At 48.0% G+C, this 24,212-nt stretch overlaps 2 protein-coding genes across 4 annotated transcripts in view; one reads left to right on the top strand and one right to left on the bottom strand.

Annotated features, from left to right (window-relative positions):
- Positions 1-129: 129 nt before the first annotated feature.
- THYN1 (thymocyte nuclear protein 1) lies at positions 130-14,188 on the top strand. Of its 3 annotated transcripts, none has more exons than XM_015413145.1 (8): positions 130-292; positions 1,334-1,386; positions 2,516-2,727; positions 6,748-6,816; positions 7,845-7,937; positions 9,351-9,446; positions 11,189-11,339; positions 13,964-14,188. In XM_015413145.1, the coding sequence occupies exons 2-8, from the start codon at positions 1,344-1,346 to the stop codon at positions 14,008-14,010; spliced, it is 711 nt and encodes a 236-aa protein (XP_015268631.1). In that variant the 5' UTR covers positions 130-292; positions 1,334-1,343; the 3' UTR covers positions 14,011-14,188. The 3 variants fall into 3 exon arrangements, with proteins under 3 accessions (XP_015268631.1, XP_015268630.1, XP_015268632.1); XM_015413144.1 differs by having other exon boundaries at positions 1,314-1,386; XM_015413146.1 differs by lacking the exon at positions 6,748-6,816 and having other exon boundaries at positions 1,314-1,386.
- A 9,077-nt stretch (positions 14,189-23,265) lies between these two features.
- The window catches only part of VPS26B (VPS26 retromer complex component B), a 28,192-nt gene continuing 27,245 nt past the window's right edge, over positions 23,266-24,212 (bottom strand). The window contains exon 7 of the mRNA XM_015413142.1: positions 23,266-23,822. Within this exon, the coding sequence (XP_015268628.1) occupies positions 23,676-23,822 (147 nt within the window). The 3' untranslated portion in view covers positions 23,266-23,675. The remainder of the gene's footprint in view (positions 23,823-24,212) is intronic.

The following is a 24,212-nucleotide window of genomic DNA, read 5'->3' as shown; positions in this document are numbered from 1 at the left end:
TGTAGTGCATGTCTCTGCTCGCGACCCTCTGTGCAGGCTCGCTGATTGGTTGGAAGACGGGGGCCGGTCTTAAAGGTATAGTGGTTGTTTGCATAACTATAATTTGTCCTCCGAATTAAATCGGGCAGCGTGTCGTTCGTTGCGGAAGCGTTTCTTCTCCAGGGATTTGAATCCTGTCTCCTGTTTGCAAAGTGGGAGGGGATATTTCTGCAGAAAGAGCTGGGCAAAGGCGAAAGCGAGAGGAAAAGCAATCGACACAATTGCAAAGTGTACCACTGTACCTATATAGCAGGTACGGGAGCTCTTTTTTCACGGTTGTGCTGGCCTGGACGTGCATTCATTATGCATGTAATACTGGAGCAAATGCACCAGCTAAGCTGTCTAACTAGCTGCAAAGCCCGCAGGGGGCGGGGCGGCGAAACGTTCTTCTATATAATGCCATCCTGTGGTGGCTCAAGTGGTTAAGACGCTGAACTGCAGGTTGTGGAAGGTCGGTAGTTCAGTAGTTCGAGACCCGAGTGTGCCGCATGACGGAATGAGCTCCCGTCTCTAGTTCCAGCTCCTGCCAACCTAGCAGTTCGAAAGCAAGAAATTGCAAGTAGATAAATAGGTACCACTTCGGTGGGAAGGTAACAGCGTTCCGTGCGCCTTGGCGTTTAGTCATGCCAGCCACATGACCACGGAAACGTCTTCGGACAGCGCTGGCTCTTCGGCTTTGAGAGGAGCACCTCAACCCTAGAGTCGGATTCGACTGGCTTTCGGGCAAGGGAACCTTTACCTATCCTGAGCACACTTATGCAAAAGGAGTTCCATATCGTTAGGCTTATTGCACCCGTAATTGAGGGATACTCCAGTGGTCTCAGTGTCTCAACAGTGGCAAGCCAGTCTCTGGGTGGATTTTTCGGTTGCCAGAAACCCCCTGGCCACTGGGGGGGCAGGATCACCAGATTCAGGTTGAGAAACTCCTGTAGATTTGGGGGGGGTGGAGCCTGGCAGGGGATGGAGAACCAGATCCAGGTTGGAGAACTGGAGATTTTGGGGTTGGAGCCTGTGGAGGATAAGGACCTCAGTGGGGCACAATGCCACAGAATCCACCTTCCAAAGCTTCCATTTTTTCCAAAGGAACTGATCGTTGTAGTCTGGAGATGAGCCGTAATTCTGGGGGATCTCCAGGTCCCTTCTGAAGGCTGGCATCCCGAGCTGAAACCCCTCCCCCCACTCCTGCAAAACCTCAGCAGTCCTTGTGTTTCTCCTGTTTTGCTTCCTCTGAGGCCGTACATTATTTATTCTCCACCTTGTCCTCCTCTTCCTAGGGGCGCGGTCTGCTTCCAAGAAGCCGGGGGATGCCGTCACGAGGCAAGAAAAGAGCCAGAGGGCCCTTAAAAGGTTAGTGTGGAAACCAAAGTTTGGTGGTTTTGCCCTGTTCGGTTTCTTGTGTGGATGTGTGTGTTAAAGAACCAGCTTGGAATGCATCTACCTGTTCCTGTTCGGGATGCGTGCCATACCAAGGGCTACGGAAATACAAGGGGTTACAGTCCTGCTAAAGAGCTGAGTGAGGAGTTCGAATCAGCATGTGAAAGTCCCCCCTATTCACATTGTCTTGATCTGCATGCAGTTTCCAGGCCTCTAATGGCAAACCCCCTTTTCTGTCTAGTCCAGGGGTGTCAAACATGTGGCCCGGGGGCTGGATCAGGCCCCCGGAGGGCTTCTATCAGGCCTGCAGTGGAACTGGCTGTCTTCTGCTGCTGCTTCCAGTTCTGCTGCTGCTGCTGCATCGTAGGTTTGCAGTTTACAGATACACACCTGAACTCAAGATTGCAACAGCACAGACATGTTGATGTAATAATTCAGAGCAAGAGGTGACAGTTATCAGACACAGTTAAATGAACAAAATATTGCTTAAAGCATGATTTAATTTTAAGTAAAAAAAAAACCCTTTGTGTTTGTGTCCTTTATAAAGTTTGTATCTCCACTACCTGGCATTACCTTTTATGACACACGTGGCCCGGCCCAACAAAGTCTCATTTATGTCAGATCCGGCCCTCATAACAAATGAGTTTGATACCCGTGGTCTAGTCTGCATTGGCTAACAACACGCAGCCTCCCCTGTAAGTCAGCCGTATGGACAATTCCTCCACAACTTCTTCCTTCTTTTCTCAGCTCTTTGCCACTCCATCGTTCCCTTCGGTCCCTGCTACTGCACTCACAGCACTCTTCCTTTTGGAACCCCCACCATACGATGGGGTTGCCAACCTCCAGGTGAGGCCTGGAGACCTCCCAGAATTACAGCTAGTTCCCAGACTAGAAAGATCCGTTCTCTTGGAGGAAATGGCCCCTTTGGAAGGTGTGCTCTTTGGTATTGTATCCTCCTGAGGTCCCTCCACTCCCCAAACTCCCCCCTCCCCGGCTCGACTCCCGTATTTCACTTTCTGCTATTTAGAGACCACACCGGAAGCTTTATTTTTGATGTGTCGAATCTCCATGATAACCTCTCCTCTTTCTTGTTTGTCTGAAGCTACCAAAGAACCTGACTTGAAAGTGGCCAAGTCTGAGACCCCAGAGGAGGGAGAGGTCCCAGCAGTGGTCAAAAAGTCTGGAAAGATCAATCCTGGGAAAACCTCTGCAGGAAAAGCCAGCGCAGAACAGGAGGGGGACAAGAAAACCTACGCCCATTGGCTGATGAAATCTGAACCGGAGAGCAGGCTGGAGAAGGGAGTCGATGTAAAAGTAAGCCGGCAACCTTCTCTGTGCATTCTCGCCTCCCGGGAATACCTGCCTTCCAACTAGCTAGAGGGCACAGATTTTTACTCTGGAAATCCTGACAGGCTTTTCCGTTGTCTTCACTTTGCAGCTTCAGGGTTAACTCCCTGTTTTATCATTAAAATGCCGGCAGAAAGCAGAAGGCAATTCCCAGTTGTGTCGTTTCTGCCTTACGGTTCTCCTTTTCCCCGTAAACCTCCCTTTTTCTTTTGTACAGCAACATCCTGGAGTGCCGGTTAAACAAGTAATTAACAGCTTTCTACTGTATACATTTAGTGATATGGGCATGAGCCGTAATAACTGGCAGGCATTTTTTTTTTTTTACAAATAAGCCAAACACAAATATGTTCTTGTTAGACAAACAACATGCTTCAGCAGATGTCTACAGCTATTATCTGAACTAACAGGCATCAGATTAAAGGGCCGTATCTGAGCCAAGCTGCGTTATAACAATCTGGGCCAATTTGTACATCGTGGTCCAGTTCTCGAAGGCTTCTGTTTCTCTCAAGTTCGTTTTTATTCTCCCCTTTCTCCAGTGAGCTCAGGGCAGTAAACATATTTCTCCCATCAACATTCTGTCTGCACAACAGAAGAGAGAGTGACTGGTCCAAGGCCACCTAGTAAGCTTCATGGCAGAGCATGGATTTGAACCTGGGTCTCCCAAGTCCTAATCAAACACTCGAACCCTTATATTAACCTGATTCTGGTTTGGAGAATTGAGTGCATGCCGCAGGTTCTCGTGCTTTTCTTCTTCCATCCCGGTGTGCCGGTTCTTTTCTTCATTACCTCGTTTCCTCTAATAACACTTTTCTGTAGCACTGGAATCGGGCAGATTATGAGTTGGCAAACTATGGTTTAGAGATCAATGCTAAGTATTTATTTAGAGAAGAAGAAGAGATTGGATTTATACCCCACCCTTCACTACCCAAGGGAGTCTCAGAGTGGCTTACAAACTCCTTTCCCTTCCCCTCCCCACAACAGGCACCCTGTGAGGTAGGTGGGGCTGAGAGAGCTCTGGCAGAAACTGCTCTTTTTCAAGAACAGCTCTGACAGGACTATGGCTTGCCCAAGGTCATCCAGCAGGTGCAAGTGGAGGAGTGGGGAATCAGACCCAGTTCTCCCAGATTTGAGTCCGCCCACTTAACCACTGCACGAAACTGGCTCTCCACATTTATTAGCTGCCTTTGTTTATTAGGGAGCTCAAGGTAGCTTGCAACGTAGATAAAAATACATAAAATAAAATACATTCTCACACACGCCAGGGCTATTTTTGGGCAGGAACGCACAGGAACGGAGTTCCGGCTGGCTCCCGAGTTGGCCACGCCCAGCAGGAAACGCACAGGAACGGAGTTCCGACTGACTCCTGAGTTGGCCACGCCCAGCAGGAATTCATTAACATAATAGGCCACACCTAACAGCAGAAACTCATTAGGATTGGCTAAATTAGGGGTGTGTGGTCTAACATGCAAAGGAGTTCCTGCTACAAAAAAAGCCCAGGGTTTTGACAACAAACAAGGTAAACAATAAGAAGCAAAAGGTGAGTGTGGTAACATGGGGGTGTGGTCTAATATGCTAATGAGTTGTGATGTCAGGGGCATGACTTAATATGCTAATGAGTTTCTGCTGTTGGGTGTGGCCTATTATGCTAATGAGTTCCTGCTGGGCTTTTTCTATCAAAAAAAGCCCTGCACACACCCGTACCCCAGTTTAAAATCACAGTTCAGGATTGCTAGTCAACATAGATCTTTGGATCTATGGAAGTTATTGAGCACCATTGTTTTAACTTTAGGATGTTTTAAGATGTATTATATGTTTTTAAGTTACTATGTATACTATGTTTTTATTACGGCAAGGTTTACCCTGCCCCTGTAAGCCGCCCTGAGCCCATTGGGGAGGGCGGGGTATAAATGTGAAATATATATAAATAAATAAATAAACCCAATGTGGTCCTAAATAAAAAACATCTTTAACTGCCCTCTAAAGGTTGCGAGTGAGGGAGCCAGGCATTGTTCCATAATCTCGGGGCTGCCACTAATAAGGCCCTCTCCTGTGTACCCACCAACAAGCTTCTTTGATTGAGGGGACAGTCGAGAGGGCCCCTCTGGGTGATCTTAATTCCTTGGGAGAAACACATGGGACAGTGCAGTCCTTCAGACACCCTGGTCCCAAGCCACATAGGGCATTAAAGGTCAGACCCAATAACCAAAAAAGTGTGGTTGCTTGATTCGGATATCAGCAACTCGGAACAGGAGGAAATGGACATGAGAGAGGGTATACAGGTGGCATGCAAGCCTCTGGTGCTTTCCCAGTTTACGCTTGATGTAGTGGTTCATGCATTAGATAAGAACTGTGGAGGTCCAGGTTCAAATCCTCCCTTGTCACGAAGCTCCCTTGGGGTGATCATAGGTCAGTTGCTCTTTCTCAGCCTAACCTAGAAGAAGAAGAAGAAGAGATTGGATTTATACACTGCCCTTCACTACCCAGCGGCTTACAGACTCCTTTCCCTTCCCCTCCCCACAACAGACACCCTGTGAGGTGGGTGGGGCTGAGAGTGCTCTGACACAAACTGCTCTTTTTCAAGGACAGCTGTGCCAGAGCTTGTGACTGACCCAAGGTCACCCAGCCAGTTGCAAGTGGAGGAGTGGGGAATCAAACCCAGTTCTCCCAGATTAGTCTGCACACTTAACCACTACACCAAACTGGCTCTCAGAAGAAGAAGAGATTGGATTTATACCCCGCCCTTCACTACCCAAAGGTGTCTCAGAGCTGCTTACAATCTCCTTTCCCTTCCCCTCCCCACAACAGACACCCTGAGGTGGGTGGGGCTGAGAGAACTCTGACACAAACTGCTCTTTTTCAAGGACAGCTGTGCCAGAGCTTGTGACTGACCCAAGGTCACATCAGCAGGTGCAAGTGGAGGAGTGGGGAATCAAACCCAGTTCTCCCAGATTAGAGTCCGCACACTTAACCACTACACCAAACTGGCTTTCAAGATCGCTGTGAGGGCAAAACTTGGGTGGAAAACCCATGTGCACCTCTTTTGGCTCTAGCACAAGACAGTAATCTCATATACGTATTTTTATAATTGGGATCATCTGACCAGAGGTTAACAGTGTAAATTACCCCAGTTACAGATGGTTATATTTGTTATTGACAAAATCTCTTCCAAGTCCCTAGTTCGTTGTCTGTCTAGTTCGTTGTCTATATTTGTTATTGACAAAATCTAGTTCGTTGTCTGTCTAAAGCCAACTGGCTGTGACATTTTCAAATAAATTGGATCCGGATTCCCATTGTAGCTGTGTGGAATTCATTTTTAATGGACTGTAGAGCCTGATTCGGCTTTGGAACATGGCGTCAGGAAGGGAGGGCCGCCTACCTCCCCCTGGTACCATTTTCTCAAGCTGAAACAGCCCAGGGTGGGAGGTATTTGCCCTATTTTGGAACTGCACGTGCTGCGTTCTGTGAACATGCTTTTTGTTGTGTTTTGTTGATCGTACTGACTCACATTGTGTAATCCGCCTTGATTTCCTGTGAGAAAGGCAGACTATAATTAATGTAAATAAATAAAATAAATAAAAATGAATTCCACACAACTATTTATTTTATTTCATTTATACCCTGCCCTCCCCGCACGCGAGCTCAGGGCAGCTTACATAGGCACAACAGTGCAATAAAATACAACAAGATTAAAACAATTAAGGCACAAAACTGCCGAGCGGCTGGAGGAAAGGCGATCCACACCCAACTTATTTAGAAACACCGTCTTTAGTTAGGCCCTAAACCATTTAATAAGAGCTTAGTTGGGCAGAGGGTAGTCGAATTGCAGACTTTAAACACGAGGCCTCTCCCGTATACTAGTGTAGGTAGAGCAGAAATATTGGTAATTCGAGAGCACGGCAGACTCTTGGGAAAAGAATAAAAGTCCTAATTTTTAAAAATAGCACCAAACATCGAAGAGTGACGCGTATTTTCAATTTGCTTCTCCAGTTTGGCATTGAAGATTTAAAAGCGCAGGCGAACCAGACAGCATGCTGGGATGGTGTCAGGAATTACCAGGTAAATCATGAAGATTTACATTTCTCAAGATAATAAAGCAACCAGGTCTCAAGAGGCACTATTAAATCTTTTCTTTCTTCACCCACTCTGCAAAAAAAGGAGGAAAAAAAGAAAATCGACTGAACCACAAATGTAAAACCTGACTTGACTTGAATGGATTTGAAATTGGATACTAAATCCTTTCTACCCTTTCTCATCCATTCCCTCCTATTTTTAGGTTGATAAGGTTTGCTTAAGGGAGAAATCCTATGTAGGTCTACTTGGAACTAACCCTCAATTTATTCAGTGGGGCTTACTCCCTGGAAAGCGTTCTTAGGATTGCATCCTGTATAACTTAGGCCCCGGTCACACGGGCCAGATAACGTGGGGGGAGGCGTGGCTATTCGCCCCAGAGCAAAATAAAGCGCGGTAGCCCGATCACATGGTCCCCTGAGTCTCCATGCTTAGGCTGTTAGGTGGCGATCACACGGCAATGCTACAGCGTGGCAAAGTGGCACAGCGCGGCGCGATCACACAAGCGTTTCGCATTTATGCGCAGTTCCGCAGAGCAGCACTGCTTTTAGTTTCGTGTTTGTGCGCATGCGCTTACGAAAAACATCCGGTTTGTGATGGGACATGGACAGGCGCCAGATGCATGGGATACTAGCGCTCCCTCAATCAGACGCCCGCCTGTGCCGCACGTTTTCTGAATACTAGTGCACTTTCCTTGGTACTTTTTAACTTCGCATCTTCGGTGGGATGCCACGGGTGCGCTACGCTTCCCAGATGTCGCGGTGTGATCGTGCCTCGAAAACACGCCCGACTTTCGTGCGGCAAATTCTCCATGTGACCGGGGCCTTAATTTCTTGTAAGAACTTTTCCTCCCTACATCTGTTGTTTCTGAAACAGATCATAACCTTCGTGCATTCTCCGTGGCAGCCTAGATTGGACCATCCAGGACAGGGTGCTCATTATACTAACCGATCACCTGTAAGCGATCCATGAACCTGCTTGGGTGTGAAAAACTTGATTCTGCATTCCTCTGGCAGGCACGGAATTTCTTGAGAGAGATGAAAGTTGGGCAGACGGCCTTTTTCTATCACAGTAACTGCAAAGAGCCTGGGATCACTGGCATCATCAAGGTGAGCGTGGTTTCCTGTGACCCTGTGCATTGTTATGACAAAAATTTGCTTTTCAGAAAGACTTACTGGCCTTGATCACTGAGAGATCAAGCAGTGAATCCCTGTCCCTTCAGGGCTTAGAGCTGTGCTATCACTGGCGTTCAGCGCAATCCCAAGGTCTACTCAGAATCCTATTTCGGTCAATTTGATGGGGCAAAACTCCCACAAAAATGTTCTTAGGATTGCACTCTTTGTAATTTGAAAAAAGAGAAACCAGCCTTTCATCCCTCTATGATAAGACACAAAGGTATACATCCACCCTGCAGACTTTAACTGTTTTCGGTTATTGCCTCTTCTCCAGGAAACCTGGGAACAGTTGCAGCACCCCACCAAACTACAATACCCAGAATTCTTTTAGGGAGGTATTTATTTATTAGTTCGATTTATACCCTCCCCTCCCTGCCAAGGCGGTCTCAGGGCGGCTTACATAAAATGCATATATAAATACAGTTAAAAACATACATAAAACAACCATAAACAATCAGTTATGTGACTTTTAAAGTGGGAGGGGCTGTGGCTCAGTGTGGTAGAGCATCTGCTTGGCGTGCAGAAAGTCCCAGGTTTGATGCTCGGCAGGGGTCATTTCCTGCGGGAGCGCACAGGAGCGGAGCTCTGGCAGTAAGGAGCCCAAGGGGCAGGCACATGCAACAAGTCCCGCCCCCTGCTCCCAGCAGCCCTCGGTGTGGCCACGAGGCGCAAGAAGCAGCCAGGTAAGTTGCAGAGCCCCCCCCCCCCGGCCCACCTTCAGGTACAAGCTCTCCCTCCTCTGTGAGGGCAGATCTGCGTGTTGTCCCCCCATAGCTAGCCATCCAAAACAGTCCAGTGGCACCTTTAAGACCAAGTTTTATTCAGGTACAAGCTCTCCCTCCTCTGCGAGGACAGATCTGCACTCCAAAACAGAGCTAGCAATCCAAAACAGTCCAGTGGAGCCTGAGCGGTGGGTGTTGCCTTCTGACACACTTTCGGTGATGTCGGGGTGTGGCATATGCAAATATGTTATGCTAATAAGTTATGCTAATGAGCTCCTGCACCTCTTTTTCTACGAAATGACCCCTGATGCTCAGAATCTCCAGTTGAAAGACTTAGAAGTAAGGAGATGTGAAAGACCTCGGCCTGAGACCCCGGAGAGCCTCTGCCAGTCTGAGTGGCCAGTACTGACCTTGGTGGAGTCCCAGGGGTCTGATTCAGTAGAAGGCAGCTTCATGTGTTCATATATCCCATGTCCAATTTGAGGCTATCCTGGGTATAATTGGGGCGACAGGATTTCAGCGGCAGATATGCAGAAATCCTGGAATTGCCCTGAGTTCCAGGAGGCCCGACTTTCCAGCCACCTCCCATTTATGCCTTTATCCTTGCTTTTCTCCAAAACCTTAGGTGGCGAAGGAGGCCTACCCAGACCACACCCAGTTTGAAAAGAAGGATCCTCATTACGACGCTTCCAGTTCCAAAGAAAATCCCAAATGGTGGATGGTAGGATCATTAAGTCAATTGTCAGTTGAACAGCTTCGGAGAGACGTCAATGCAGTGGCTGCATCTGGACATCGCAGCAAGCCCCGGTTTGCCCACTTTATTGCTGTGCTGACATTTTCTCTCCTCCCTTTACATGTAGACCAGGATGGAAAACGTCCTCATTTCAGAAATCTTCACTTGAACTTCAGTTTACTATGATGTTTGAATGTCGGCACCTGGGCAAATTGGAGTTTGCTTCCTCTGAGAGCCAGTTTGGTGTAGTGTTTAGGAGCCCGGACTCTAATCTGGGAGAACCAGGTTTGATTCCCCACTCCTCTACATGCAGCTGGTGCAGTGACCTTGGGTCAGTTACAAGTTCTTTCAGAGCTGTTCTCTCACAGGCAGTTCTCAAAAGAGCTCTCTTAGCCCCACCTACCTCACAGGGTGTCTGTTGTGGGGAGGGGAAGGGAAAGGAGATTGTAAGCCGCTCTGAGACTCCTTTGGGTAGTGAAGGGTGGGGTATAAATCCAATATCCTCCTCCTCCCCTGCCCCCGAATTAAATCCCAGCCAAAGTTGCATAGTAAAACCATATGAAAAACCTGTAGGATAATACCCACAGTTCACAGATTGTGGCGCTGATTTCCACAAGTTAATTACATGTTGTGCAAAGAAGGGTTTTAAAAAAATCTATCCTGGACCCAGTACCACTCTATGCTGTTGGTCAGCCCAAGTTTATGGGAAGAAAAGAATGATCTGTATTCGCTTTCTTGCATCATGCATAGTTTTATAAATATCAAGGGGTTGTTTGGGGCTGGAGCGCACCGGAGCACTGCTCCAGCAGCCCTGCCCCTGTGCTTTTTTTCTAGAGTCGCACTGCCGCTGCCTTCCTCAGCTCGTCCGCTTGGGCGGGTGAGCCAAGGAAGGCACGGGGAGGCATTTAAATGTCTCCCCGCTCTCTCCCTGGCCCTTCCTGGCTCACCTGCCAGGCAGGAGAGGGCAGGGGGGCCTCTAGGAGCCTTCCTTGGCTTCTCTGCTTGGGCGGGCAAGCTGAGGAAGGCACGGGGAGGCATTTAAATGCCTCCATGCTCTCTCCCCAGCCCTTCCTGGCTTGCCCGCCAGGCAGGCGAGAAAGGAGAGGGGAGCCTTTAGGAGCCGAGGAAGGCATGGGGAGACATTTTAATGCCTCCCCTCTCTCTCCCCGGAATTTCCTGGCTCACCCGCTGAGGCAGATGAGCCAGGAGAAGGTGGGGGGTCTCCAGAAGCAGGCTAGTTGGGGAAGCAAAAGGGGGGGAGGCATCTTTAAAAGCCTCCCCTTCCCTTCCCAGCTAGCCTGCCAAGGTGGGCTGGGGGGGGACTCTAGAGAGAAGGGGTTTAAACTTTAATCCCTTCTCTCTTCGCTTCCCCCCCCCAAGCCCTCCTCAGCTGGCCGGGTGGGGAAGGGGAGGCTTTTGAAGATGCCTCCCCCCCTTTTGCTTCCCCTTCTGACATCACTTCTGGTGATGTCAGGGTATGGCATATGCTAATAGCCTATTATTTTATTTATTTATTTAATTTTATTTATACCTCGCCCTCCCCGCACGCGGGCTCAGGGCGGCTTACAATGTACGGGTGCAATACAACACCGTAGTTCCACAGATATGCTAATAAGCTCCTGCCGCTCTTTTTCTACGGAATGACCCCTGTAAATATCAGTCACATTGTTCTAAAGCAGTTTCCTGATTCTGCCATTTTTGGATCTGACTTTTGTCCCTTGCGCTTAAAGGTGGACGTCCAGTTTGTGCGAATGACAAAGCGCTTCCTCCCCCTGGCAGAACTGAAGCTTCACCACCAGGCACACAAAACCTCTGGAGGCCCCCTGAAAGACATGGCCCTCTTCACCCGCCAGAGACTCTCGGTACAGCCTCTAACTACGGGTAAGTAGGAGGAATGAGCTGCTGTCTCCAACTATTGGGGAACATTAGAGAAGCCAAGTTGGATCAGGCCAATGGCCCAGCCAGTCCAACACTCTGTGTCACAGTGGCCAAAACCCAGGTGCTATCAGGAGGTCCACCTGTAGGGCCAGCACTCCAGAAGCCCTCCCACTGTTGCCCTCCAAGCACCAAGAATACAGAGCATCCCTGCCCCAGAGTGTTCCATTTGTACCTTGTGGCTAATAGCCACCCATGGATCTCTGTTCCATATGTTTATCCAATCCCCTCTTGAAGCTGTCTATGCTTGTAGCTGCCACCCCTTCCTGCGGCAGTGAATCCCATGAGTTAATTACTCTTTGGGTGAAGAAGTACTTCCTTTGATCTGTTCTAAGCCTACTGCTCATTAATTTCATTGAGTGCCCACAAGTTTTTGTATTGTGAGAAGGGGGAGAAGAGGACTTCTTTTGCGACCTTCTCTATCCCATGCATAATTATTTGCATAATTAATTGCTACTTCACCAGGCAGCAGCCCATGCATGACTATTTTGAACACACTATGCCACTTTTCACCAAGTTGGACTATTGGTCTATCAAGCTTGGTATTGTCTGCTCTGACCGGCAGCTTCTCTCTAGAGTCTCAGGCTGAGGTCTTTCGCATCACCCATGACCTGATCCTTTCAGCTGGAAAAGCTGGGAGTTGAACCTGCATGCAAAGCCACATAGGTCTTCTCTATTTGGTCTTCCCAGGAACAGCAGGTGGTTACTTGAGCCCAACAAAGACTGAGCTGAATGCAAGCAACTGCGGCCACTTTCTTTGCTGTAGGCTCAAATAACAGGGTGTTTTTCTTTTTTGAAAGTATGCAGCCTTGTAGGTTGCCCAGGCTAATAAGAAGTCTTCTGCCGGGCACAGGGCCGTTTCAGACTAAAAGCCGAGAGCACTGCCTTAGCACTATTACATAGGTGGAGTGGCATACCATCTGCTTTGAACTGAAGAAAAAGAGAAGAGATTGGATTTATACCCCGCCCTTCATTACCCAAAGGTGTCTCAGAGCGGCTTACAAACTCCTTTCCTTTCCCCTCCCCACAACAGACACCTGTGAGGTAGGCGGGGCTGAGAGAGCTCTTGACGGAAATGGCTCTTTTTCCAGAACAGCTCTTATCAGAACTACGGCTTGCCCAAGGTCATCCAGCCAGGTGCAAGTGGAGGAGTGGGGAATCAAACCCGGTTCTCCCAGATTAGAGTCCGCGCACTTAACCACTACACCAAACTGGCTCTGTTCAGACCAAACTGAAAAGGTCTAAGGTTCAATGCACAGTATCTCCAGTTAAAGGATCTTGGATTGTAGGCATTAATGAGAGACCCTTTTTTATTCACTTCACGTGTACACCATCTTTCACCCCAATGGGGACATAATGTGGGTGATGTCATTTCCCCCTCCTCTATTTTATCCTCACAACAACCCTGGGAGGTAGGTTAGGCTGAGAGCGTGTGACTACCCCAAGGTCACCCAGCCAACTTCCGTGGCATAGGGGGAATTTGAACCTGGGCCTTCTAGATCCTAGTCTTAACACTCTTAGAGAGCTAGTTTGGTGTAGAGGTTAAGAGTGCTAATCTGGGAGAACCGGGTTTGATTCCCCACTCCTGCACATGCAGCTGCTTGTGTGACCATGGGTCAGTCGCAAGTTCTCTCAGAGCTGTTTTCCAAGAGCAGTTCTCTCAGAGCTCTCTCAGCCCCTCACCTACCTCACAGGGTGTCTGTTGTGAGGAGAGGAGGGGAAGGGGAGATAGTAAGCCGCTCTGAGACTCCTAGTGAGGGGTGGGGTATAAATCCAACGCTTCCTCCTCTTCTTCTTCACCACTGCACCACACTAGATTGCTCAGGTGTTTATATGTGCAGTAGTGCTTTGAGTCAGAAAAATACAACTTTAGTATGGTTTTAGAATTGTTTTAATTGTAACTTATGTTTTAATGCAATTTGTCTGTTTTTATGTAAACCGCCCTGAGCCAGCTCTGGCTGGCAGGGTGGAGTAGAAATCCGAAAAATAAACAAACAGACAAATCTTCCCCTCCCTGCCCTCTCCATTACAAATGTGAACTTCATCTCACATTGTAAAAATCATTTGTTTAAATGCCTGTATTTTCCCCCCTAAAGCAGTGATGGCGAACCTTTTAGATACCGAGTGCCTAAACTGCGACCCAGAACCCGCTTATTCATCGCAAAGTGCCAACACGGCCATTTAACCAGAATACTGAAGTTTTGCTTTAGAAAGAACTCATACATTAACTTAAGAGGATCCAAACATAGTAAGGAAAGCAATCCCAAATGCTTTCATTTACTTAAAATTATTTGGCAGAGAATTTGACACTTCAATGATGGTCTGGGCCTGGCTGGGGCGATGGCACGCGTGCCCGCAGAGAGGGCTCTGAGTGCCACCTCTGGCACCCGTGCCATAGGTTCGCCACCACTGCCCTAGAGGAAGGAATGAGAATGGGATCTGTTTCAGGGTGGCGGGGATTAAACGTGGGGCTTATTGATTTTGGTAAGAACACCTTTCGTATCCCCCGACCGCTAATTCCAGCATTAAGCAGGAGAACGTCTTTCCGATTCTTTGCTTCTCCCTTACAGAAGAATTTGAGTTTGTCTTGAGCCTGGAAGAGGAGAAGCCCCACTGAGAACTGACATCAGTCCTGAATCGCGCGCTACAGACTTGGCTGACCAGTTACCGATTTGCTCCTGCAAAACCTGGTCGCTTTACACTGGCAGACAAGGGCGATCTGGAATTGCACCAAAGCCATGTTATCATTAGAGGTTAAGGTGGTTGTTGTTGTTTTTTAAAAAAAATAAAAGCATCCCTAGGTAGTTTTAATGTCTGTGGGTTAGTTATTGCGAGGAGCAGATTGCAGCATTCTCAGCCACTGGTTCCCCCCCAGGTTATCCTTGCACTAAGCTTTCCTGTAAACCTGCCTAGCAAAGACTGGGGGGGGGAGGAAAGAAAGGAGGAGACAGAGTTCGGCTGAGAGATTAGAGCAGAGCTTAGAGTCAGCAGGGCACGGAGTGGGAAACCTGCTAGAGACCAACACGCCACGGAAGCCAGCAGAGCAGATGGTTTGACTCACATGGGTCACCTCCTCCATCAGAAGAGACTATTGCACAGGCCTCGTGCCAGACAACGGCAAAACCACCTGTTACAATAAAAGACGGTCTTGATTTGTGCTTCATTCCCGTTTATGTCATATAGGACTTTTTTTTTTTTTGCCATGAAGTTGCAGCCGACTTACGGCAAACCCTGCAGGGAATCCAAGGCAAGAGATGTTCAGTGGTGGTTTGCCATGGCCTGCCTCTGCATCACGACTCTGGTATTCCTTGGAGGTCTCCCATCCAAATACGAACCAGGGCCAACCCAGCTTAGCTTCCAAGATCAGGCTACCCAGGGGAGGGCGTTTCTTCCCCTTATGGCCTGACCTAAACATGCACACACACCCCGTACAAAAACCGAACCCATACTCTTCCTGTCTTGTGTGTTCAGGAAGTGCTGTTCATTCTTTTTCCTCCAGAGGGGAATGAAAACTGGCTCGTGATCTCTGCGTCCACCTAAGAGCAACCTTCCAAAAGGCCCAGTTTTCTCATTTGATTGCACCAACGGGTGTATGAAGCATCCCCCCCACCCGAGTCTTTCCATGCCGCTAAGAACAAAGCATCCTGTCCTATACGGGGGAGGAAGTTCACAGGACCAGCTGTGAAGTGGACAGGTGTGAATTAGCGCTAAGGCACCCATGGGCAGGATATCCCAGCGACCTTTGAGATACTCATAAATTGGCTGCTTAATTTTCCGGGGGCAGGGGGGTTGCTTCACTTTAAAAAGGCATAAGTCAAACACAAAGTGTGGCTACTGCATGCCTGCCTGGTGAGTTTGGGCACATCTTAATTAGGTCCAGGCTTAAGGTAGGATTGCCTCTGAGCATGCACAGAGTACTTTTCTCCTATCCCCCCACTATCTATATCCCAGCACCAGTGTTCCCTCTAAGCTGAGTTACACATTTTTGCCTTAGCTCGGGAAGGAGGGCTCCAGAGCAAACTAATTGATGCAGTCGCCAAATCGCTTGCTCACAACTTGAATGCCAGTAGCTCACAAAGTAGAATTCTTGCTCACAAGACTCTACAGCTTAGAGGGAGATTTGCCCAGCACAGATGTAAAATCAAGAGGTGGGGCTTTCACGTAGTTTTGATTTCCCCCCTCCCTTTGAAAAGTTAACGACGGGATAGAAAGAAAAATATGATACAACCAAAATAAGGCAACACTGACACTTGTCCTTTGAGAGCCTAGAATGGCTTTTTTTTTAATTGGAGACCAAAAAAAAAAAAAAGTGAACTCCCATCATTTAAAAATACAACCATTTAAAAGACAATGAATTAAGAAACATGTAAACAATGCAAAGGCTTAATTTACAAGTTGCACTGCTTAATTTAGTACCTATGGGTTCCCCACCCCCCCATGGAACCTTCCGGAAGATTGGCAAGTCACATTGGGGCATTCCTGCAGATACAGATCGGCTGGGGTCTCCCTCATCCATGCTGTCTTGTACTGGAGTTGAACTTTCAACATGGCTTTTTCCAGCAATGACCAGATGTGGAATGGGCAGTTTTATGTGCTCGTGAGGAGGCACTTAAGTAGACATGGAGCTCAGGAAATGGGACGGCCTTACAATCTGCGAAAACAATTAAAATTCTGCACCAGAAAAAAGCGGAACGGGTTGTGGAAATTATGCCAACTGGCGGTTGTTTTGCATAATTTGCAACATTTTGACTATTTTTGAAATAAGAACATAAGAGACACCAATGTTGGATCAGGCCAAAGGCCCATCCAGTCCAACACTCTGTGTCACACAGTGGCCAGAAATACCAGTGCCATCAGGAGGTCCACCAATGGGGCCAGGACATTAGAAGCCCTCCCACTGTTGGCCCCCCCAAGCACCAAGAAGACAGAGCATCACTTGCCCCAGAGCCCCTACCTATACCTTGTGGCTAATAGCCACTGATGGACCTCTGCTCCATATGCTTATCTAATTCCCTTTTGAAGCCGTCCATGCTTGTCCATGAAATAATTTATTCTGCTTCATAAAGGAAAGGATCTCTATATACAGAGAACTGAAGTCCTGGCCTCCGATTCAGCCAGCTCTCTGGCTTTTGTGGATTATACCAACAAATGCTGGCATAGTCTTTACAACCAATTCTAGCAATTTGCTCTTCTTCAGAAAATAAAAAACAAAACACCTCAGGAAACTTCATTCCTCACCCAGTACCACATCCTGCCGGCATGCATTTGAAGCTGTGGCATGCACCTCACTCAGTTACGATGTGGCTGGATCAACAGTCACACAACAACCACCACCACCACCCGTTGTAATCTGGAAACCTTTAAAAACAACCTCTCACATGGCGGGCTGCACAGCAAGAAGACATGGTGGTCCCTAGAAAGCAACCCAAAACAGTGGTTCAGGAGACAGCAGCGTTTCAGAACCACAAGCCTATATACAACCACATGACAGAAATATTTCTTTTAAAAAATTTACTAAGAAGCCATCACCGCATCTTGACGATGCCTCTGGACTGGCCAGCAAGATGTCACATACCAATGGGAAACGTTTGATTTTTAAAGTCATGCTTCCCATCTTCTACGCAAACAAGGAAAGTCAAATTGGTGATGCGGAGAACGAGCCGGTATCCCAGTATGGACTGTGCTAAGAACTCCATGGGTGGGCAGAGGACACTTTTGTGGAGACCTAGCACGGTGTTAAATTAAAAGACGCCTGCTCCTTGGGAGGAAAGCGATGGCAAACCTAGACAGCGTAATAAAAAAAAGAGGCATCACCCTGCCAACAAAAGTCCGTATGGTCAAAGCGATGGTATTCCCCGTAGTACTGTATGGTTGCGAGAGTTGGACCATAAGGAAGGCCGAGCACCAAAGAATAGATGCTTTCAAATTATGGTGCTGGAGAAGACTCTTGAGTCCCCTGGACTGCAAGGAGATAAAATCAGTCAATCCTAAAAGAAATCAACCCTGACTGGTCCCTGGAAGGCCAGATACTGAAGCTGAAGCTCAGATACTTTGGCCACCAAATAAGAAGGGAGCACTCACTGGAGAAGACCCTGATGCTGGGAAAGACTGAAAAGAAGGGGACGGCAAAGGATGAGGTGGTTAGACAGTGTAATCGCGGCAACAAACATGAAATCCAGCAAACTCCGAAGCACGACGGAAGACAGGAGGGCCTGGCGTAATGTGGTCCACGGGGTCGCGAAGAGTCGGACTTGACTGTGCGTCTTAACAACAACAAAGCACGGTGTGCCTGGTGGAATGGAGAAGAACGGCTGAGCAACCACAGACAGATGGTTGAAGTCATCACAGACTCGGTGAGATGCTTCACCACTGCTCTGCCACAGCGGAGAGGGCGCATCTGAAGGAGGAACTGCAGAAGAGCAAGCTAGGCCACCTGTGAGCGCTACTCAAGTAGCTTTGCTGGGAAATCCACGGAACGATCTCTTCTTTCCCTTGACGACAAAGCAGTCACCTTTCGCTACGGGCTGAAGAACCTTTCCTCCTTGCGAGGTTGACTTCTTGGCCACAGAGACCGAGCAAACCTTTCCCGTTTAATGTGCGCATGGGGAAAGAATCATCCACAGGGCTAGGAGAGGTGTTTCACGTTCCCTAGATCACAGGAGGACTCCGTGGCTGGATGCAAAAGTTACTCTTTTGTCAAAGATCAACGAGCATGACACAGACTCATTTTGGTAAGCAGACAGACAGACATTACCGGTCAGCAGACCTTACTACACTGAAGAGTGAAGATGTCCTCTTTACAGATGCCAGAGCATCCTCTCAAACATTAAATGGTGTTTGTGCCTGAGCTACTGGGAGACCCCTGCCAACTTTGGTGCCCGGACTATGCACCCAAAGAAAATGTTGGGAGGGGCTGTGGCTCAGCGGTAGAACATCTGCTTGGCGTGCAGAGAGTCCCAGGTTCAATCCCCGGCATCTCCAGTTAAAAGGACTAGGGATAGGATGATGTGAAAGACCTCTGCCTGAGACCCTGGAGTGCCGCTGCCAGTCTGAGCGGACAATCCTGACTTTGATGGATCAAGGGTCTGATTCGGTATAAGGCAGTTTCATGTTCAGAAAATGACCCAGGAGGGAAGTCTGACTAAGCCCAGAAGATCTACCTACCCACTAGTGAAGATGACAAAAGCCCTGGATTCAATGGTTTGCAAAGCAATGGGAAGATGACGTTGCATGGATAATGTAGAGTTTAGATTATTCTGAGAAGGTCCCTCCCTGGCTTTCTGAATGGGCATCCCCACCAGAGGAACACTTTCGATCCACTAAGCCAAGGGGTACAAATACACTCCATTTGTGCATTTTGCACCCATTCTGCACCAAGAAAACCCAAATTCTGCAATCTGTAGAAATGCTGCCAATTAAATTACTTTGCATCACTTCTCACTTTACATAACAGGATTTGCAATTTTTTAATACTTTGCTTAAATTCTGCTACCTATGGCAATGGCTACATGCAGCCCTTGAGCTCCACTCCCGACCACAGGAAATCTTATTCAGCCGTCTCTGTGGAGTTGAAGATTCCAGAAGATCCTGGCTCCACAATTTTGAGAACTTTGCCATAGCCAAAGGGGAGAGAAACTTGTTTGTTTGAAAGCAAGTTCCGGGATTCTCAAGAAGGAGATTTCTATGCACGTTAGACAAGATTTTTCACTGGTTCAGAGCTGCTTGGAATCTGAGTACACATGTAATCCTGCTATCACAGCGAGAGCCATATTCAATTTTATTTTTTTTACGGGAGTTTCATACCAGCTATATCTGTGACTCCGATTATATAAAAGATGAAGGTGTATACCTCCACAAGTTTCTCCTTGGTCCCAAGCAGTGTTCCCTCTAAGCTGAGTTAGTGTGAGCTAGCTCACAGTTTTTTAGCCTCCAGCTCACACATTCCTTGATGCTGGGAAAGATTGAAGGTCAAAGAAGACGGGGACGGCAAAGGATGAGATGGTTAGACAGTGTCATAGATGCAACGAACATGAAGTTGAGCAAACTTCAGAGGACGGCGGAAGACCGGAAGGCCTGGCGTGATCTGGTCCATGGGGTCGCGAAGAGTCGGACTCGACTGCGCGACTGAACAACAACAGTACACATTTTTGTCTTGGCTCAGAAAGGATGGCTCCAGAGCAAACTAATTTACGCAGTAGCCAAACTGCTTGCTCACAACTTTAATGCCTATAGCTCGCAAAGTAGAATTTTTGCTCACGAGACTCCACAGCTTAGAGGAAGCATTGGTCCCAAGATTCAGTTAAAACTGTATGTCTCATAGTAGCTTTTGGGGGGGAGGTGGCACTCAGAGTGCTAGTCCACATCGTTGGGTTTTTTTTTTTTGGGGGGGGGTAATATTCCTAGAAGTGTCATAAGTCAGAAGGCAAATCTGAAAAAAAAAATGTTCACTAGAGGATTTAAAATAATTTAGAATAAATGGTTTCAGCAGGAAGAGGGGCTTGGTTGACAAATTTCTGAACGCTTGGAATGGAGTACCCCACCGCTGGAAGAGAAAGTGCAGATTCATCAAAACAAAGGTGGTGGGGAAGGAGAGGGCGGCGGTTATCCTGAAGTCTATTTCAATGGTTAAAGATGAACAAGAGATGAACCCAGTGTATGGAATGAAACGTCTATCACTCTGTACATTGAATTATTCAAACAACTTCAAAGCTTACACTAGGGTTGCCAAATGGGCCCGGGGGGCGGGGAATCCCCCGCTTCGGAGCCCCGATTTCCGCCCCGGCGGAATCGGGGCCCGGGGGGAACCCCGTCCCCGAAGCTGCATCACCAGAGGTGACGCAGCCACGTTGCTGACGTTGGGGGTGTGGCTGAGCTCGTCCGGGGGAAATCCATATGGTTTTCCCCCCCATGAACTCGGCCACGCCCCCGTCAGCAACGTCGGACGTCACTTCTGGTGACGTCCTGCCGGCGCGCGCGCACGCACCCGAAAGGCTCTCCCGGACAGCGACGAGGCTCCCCTGCTCCGAGGGGTAAGTGGATTTGGCAACCCTAGCTTACACTAATTTCTTTTTGAGAGTGAGAGAGAGAGAGGTCAAGCTCGAGGAGAGGTGGGTCACCCAGGCCAGGTAAGCTTTGGGGGGGTCGGGAAGCAGAGCCCCTCTTCCAGCCCTTAAGAGAAAACAGGCTGGTGATGAAGTAGATCGCCATTCCTCACAATCTTGACAGACCAGGCCCAGTGGGTGCTTTTTATCCTGAATAAAAACGGAAGGCACACTTCAATATTGCACTCTCCTGCTGTAGTTGGAGTCACCTCCTCCTGCTCTGCTTCTGTATGAGTACCCGTTCTCTGAGACCAGGTGATTCTGCTGCACCTCTGTGCTGGGAGCGTCCGAATGATCCCCTCGCAGACTCTACAAAAACACCCACCCTAGAGCAGGTGTCCAGTTTTTATCCGCTCTTTGTCCAAGATGCTCCCCCTCGCCATTTGTATCTTTACATCGCTGTGAGCAGGCAGGGCCTGGGCGATTAAAATGGGCCTGGTGTACTAAGTGGAGCTACTGAGCCTTGTCTCTGCTTGCTCCTGACCGCCAGCAGCCCTCCAGAGTAGTGACCCACCAGGAACTTTCCTTGTAAGGGAAATGGCCAATCTGGCCTACAGATGTAAAATTTCCAGAAATTTTGAAGCCCGGAAAAACCCCCGAGTTTTTCCCGTTTTTTTCGGGGGGAAACGGAAATTTTTGGAAAAATTGAAAAAAAATGCTACATTGACCTTTCTTTTGTCTTTTCTAGATTGAAAGTCATTCTGTTACTTTAGGAACATAAAATATGACTATGGACATTTTTACTTGGCATGAAATTATCACAACTAGCATATTAAAAATAAGTGTATCCAAACAATTATTACAAACAGAATACCCACCCACATGCAAAAACAAAACTGAAACCTTTTTATTGTCTTCTGACAATAGCACCTCCTAAAGGAAGAAATGCATCTTGTTCTTGCATTGGAGAGTTCAGTTTGTAACCTACAGCTTGCTTGTCCTCAGTGCACAGAAATTAGATCAATCTGATACCATACATATTTTTTGGAAATGATTTGGAAAATATTTGAACACCTTGTCTTAAAATATTTTATTCATCATGTTAAAATAAAACGTTCCATAATCATTTTTTTTTCTTTTCTTTTTTCAATTTTTCCAACTTTTCGGGGAAAAAACCAAAAAAGCTTCAGGGAAAAAAACGGGAAAAAAACTTTTTCCCGGGCCTTCACATATCTAATCTGGCCACAGCCGTGAGGAAGGAAGCCAATCTATATGCAAAAGAACCTCCTCAGGAAAGCTTCTCCATTAGCATGTCACAGCCTGGGGAACTCCTACAAGATAATGACTCAGCCCTACCCCACCTTCCTGAGTAGATATAAATTACCTGCCCACATTGACACAGAGAGTACTCCATCTTTCTGTGCTACACCTCTGAGGATGCCAGTCACAGCTGCTGGCAAAACGTCAGGTACTACAATGCCAAGACCACGGCCAGACAGCCCGGAAAAATCTCCAACAACTAATGAACTCTGGCCGTGAAAGCCTTCGACAACATATTGTTACGCTGAGAGTCTGTGTGACCGGCTGAAAGTGAGCTTCCCTACCGATTGGGAATCTGAACCCCCAGCCCTGCAGTCCTAGTCAAACACTCTAATCATTACAGCACACTGGCTGGGAGAGGCAGAGCAGTAGAGCATGCAGAGATGCAACAGGCAGCTCCTCTCTAAAGGGAGAGCTTACTGGGGACTCGTGGGAAACTCACTTCATGATGCTCAGAGCATCTTGGGACTTGCCGGGTTAGGCTGTAGTGAATCTGCTGCCTCTCTATAAAAACGCCAAAGAGCCCGAGGACAGGAAAAAAGGGAGGTGGCTGCCGGGAAGAACCCAGCAGAGACCTAATAAAATTTAGCCATAATTGAAGCCTGAATGGCCTTGCCTTGCTCATCAACGCCTACACTTTTAAGGGAAATGTCTGCCTTCCCTTCCCACCCACCCCCCCATCTGTATTTCCCTCAATGGAAATGAACAGCTCTCCCCGATAGCCGGAGGACACACTGTAATTGTCAAGCCGTAACCATTTTTTTTCACTTTTCGTCCTCGTCATCAACCCCCTGCAGTGCAAATGCAAGAAAACTACTAGAGCGCCACAATAAATACACTTAACAGGTCAAACCAATAGAAACCGTCGTAAGCATTAACACACTCAACTACAGAAGAGGCTACCTGCTGCATCTCTGCATGATTCATGACCACTGGGGTAGTGGATAATTGTTGCACCAAATGTGATAGACTCACTTGGTCGTTCCCAATCTAGGGGCTCATCAGAATGCGGTGTCCCTGGAGGAGCCTGCCCGCCGCACCTCTGCCTCAGTCACTGTTCCGTGCTCATTCTCGTACGTTTTTAAAAAACAAACCTTTGGGGAATGCAAAGCTGAAGTGGGCCTCCAATTTTAAATCTGAGGTGTTCTGTGGTCATTTATCGGAATTTGGGGGAAACAGTGGACTGGGGATTTTCACACATGAATGCTGTATGTGCCTTTGAGGCTCTCGGGCACGACTTATGTGCGTGCATGTGCAAATGGTGCTGAGAGAGAGAGACAGAGGTCATTTAAAAATGACTCAAAACGTCCATCCGTACCAAGAGGCTTGAACATCTGAAATACAAAAGGAACCCAGCTTTAGCATCACGTGTGAGAACACCGAGTGCACTGGTCCCCAACAAGGTTCCCTTTTCTGGTGCCCGCCAAGTGTTTTTTGGGAAGTGAGTGGAAGCAGTTTCAGCTGCATGGATTTTTTTCCCAGTGTTGCTGTGGCAGCCATTTTGTGGCTGGCTCTGCCTCCTGCGGCAGCCGCTTTGTTGCTGCGTCCACCGTGCCGTGCCGGAATTCCAAATGCGCCCACCGGCGCAAAAAGGTTGGGGACCCCTGACCTAGCGCGTTCCCCTACTTAAAAAAGGCATTGGACCACAGCATGCCAGAGCAATACTGAACGCAGAGAGAAGACGGCATTGTTAGTGTCACCTGGGCTGATCCCCCCTCACTATCCTGCAAGTTGCTAGTCCTCGGGGCGGGGTGGGAAGGAATGAAGAGGGGGAAAAAAAAAAGGAAACACACAAAACCCAACAGATAATTCGTGTTCTCAAGTCTCTGTTGAAAGATTCGTTCGGTATTCTCCTTTTTTTTCGCAGCGTCTCCAGGCTGAGACCGTGGAGGTTCTGCAGAGAGCGCGATCCGCGGGTGTCTCACTGCCGTCCGTTGTTCTCTGCAGACTGGCTGGCCGTCCTGCTCTCTGTCTGGGAGGACGTACCTTCAAACCGCTGCGAGGCAATAGCCGCCTGATGGGACATGCTTTTCCGCACAATGTCTCCTTTGCGCCATAACACTACCTCCTGCCCAAGGAAGAGAAGCGGGATTGTAGTGTTACCTAGTCTGTGCGATTAAGGCCTAAAAGCGCAGTGCAGAAATTCAAAAGGTACAGCTTTCCTTCTGGCAATTCCCACAGTTCCCCACTGGGTTAATTTCTTTCTTTCCTTCTCCAGGGAAAACTGAACATTCTACTTGAGGCTATGACCTTTCTTAGCCTTCCTTTATCAAGGAGGAATTGCCTTATGTGGATTACAAATACAGATTTGAAACTGTCCCATCTCCAAAGCAAACAGCATCCATGGAATTGTATAATAAATTACGCAACACGCACATACACAACTCAGCAAAAAAAACCCCAAACCCTAGACTAGTCAACATACCAAAACTTTGGCTCACCTACAAAACTGATCTGA

The sequence above is a fragment of the Gekko japonicus genome, unplaced genomic scaffold, assembly GCF_001447785.1.
Source record: "Gekko japonicus isolate JY-2015 unplaced genomic scaffold, Gekko_japonicus_V1.1 scaffold4539, whole genome shotgun sequence".
Classification (NCBI taxonomy): Eukaryota; Metazoa; Chordata; class Lepidosauria; order Squamata; family Gekkonidae; genus Gekko; species Gekko japonicus.
Note: the sequence above shows the minus strand (reverse complement) of the source record. Positions and strands in the feature narration are given on the sequence as shown.

What these genes read in the sequence shown, in the direction of transcription:
- THYN1 (XM_015413145.1), top strand. Translation starts at nt 1,344, where the DNA reads ATGCCGTCACGAGGCAAGAAAAGAGCCAGAGGGCCCTTAAAAG. An exon ending in AGCCAGAGGGCCCTTAAAAG is followed by an intron (nt 1,387 to 2,515) that starts GTTAGTGTGGAA and finishes GTTTGTCTGAAG; the next exon opens with CTACCAAAGAACCTGACTTG. An exon ending in AAAATCCCAAATGGTGGATG is followed by an intron (nt 9,447 to 11,188) that starts GTAGGATCATTA and finishes TTGCGCTTAAAG; the next exon opens with GTGGACGTCCAGTTTGTGCG.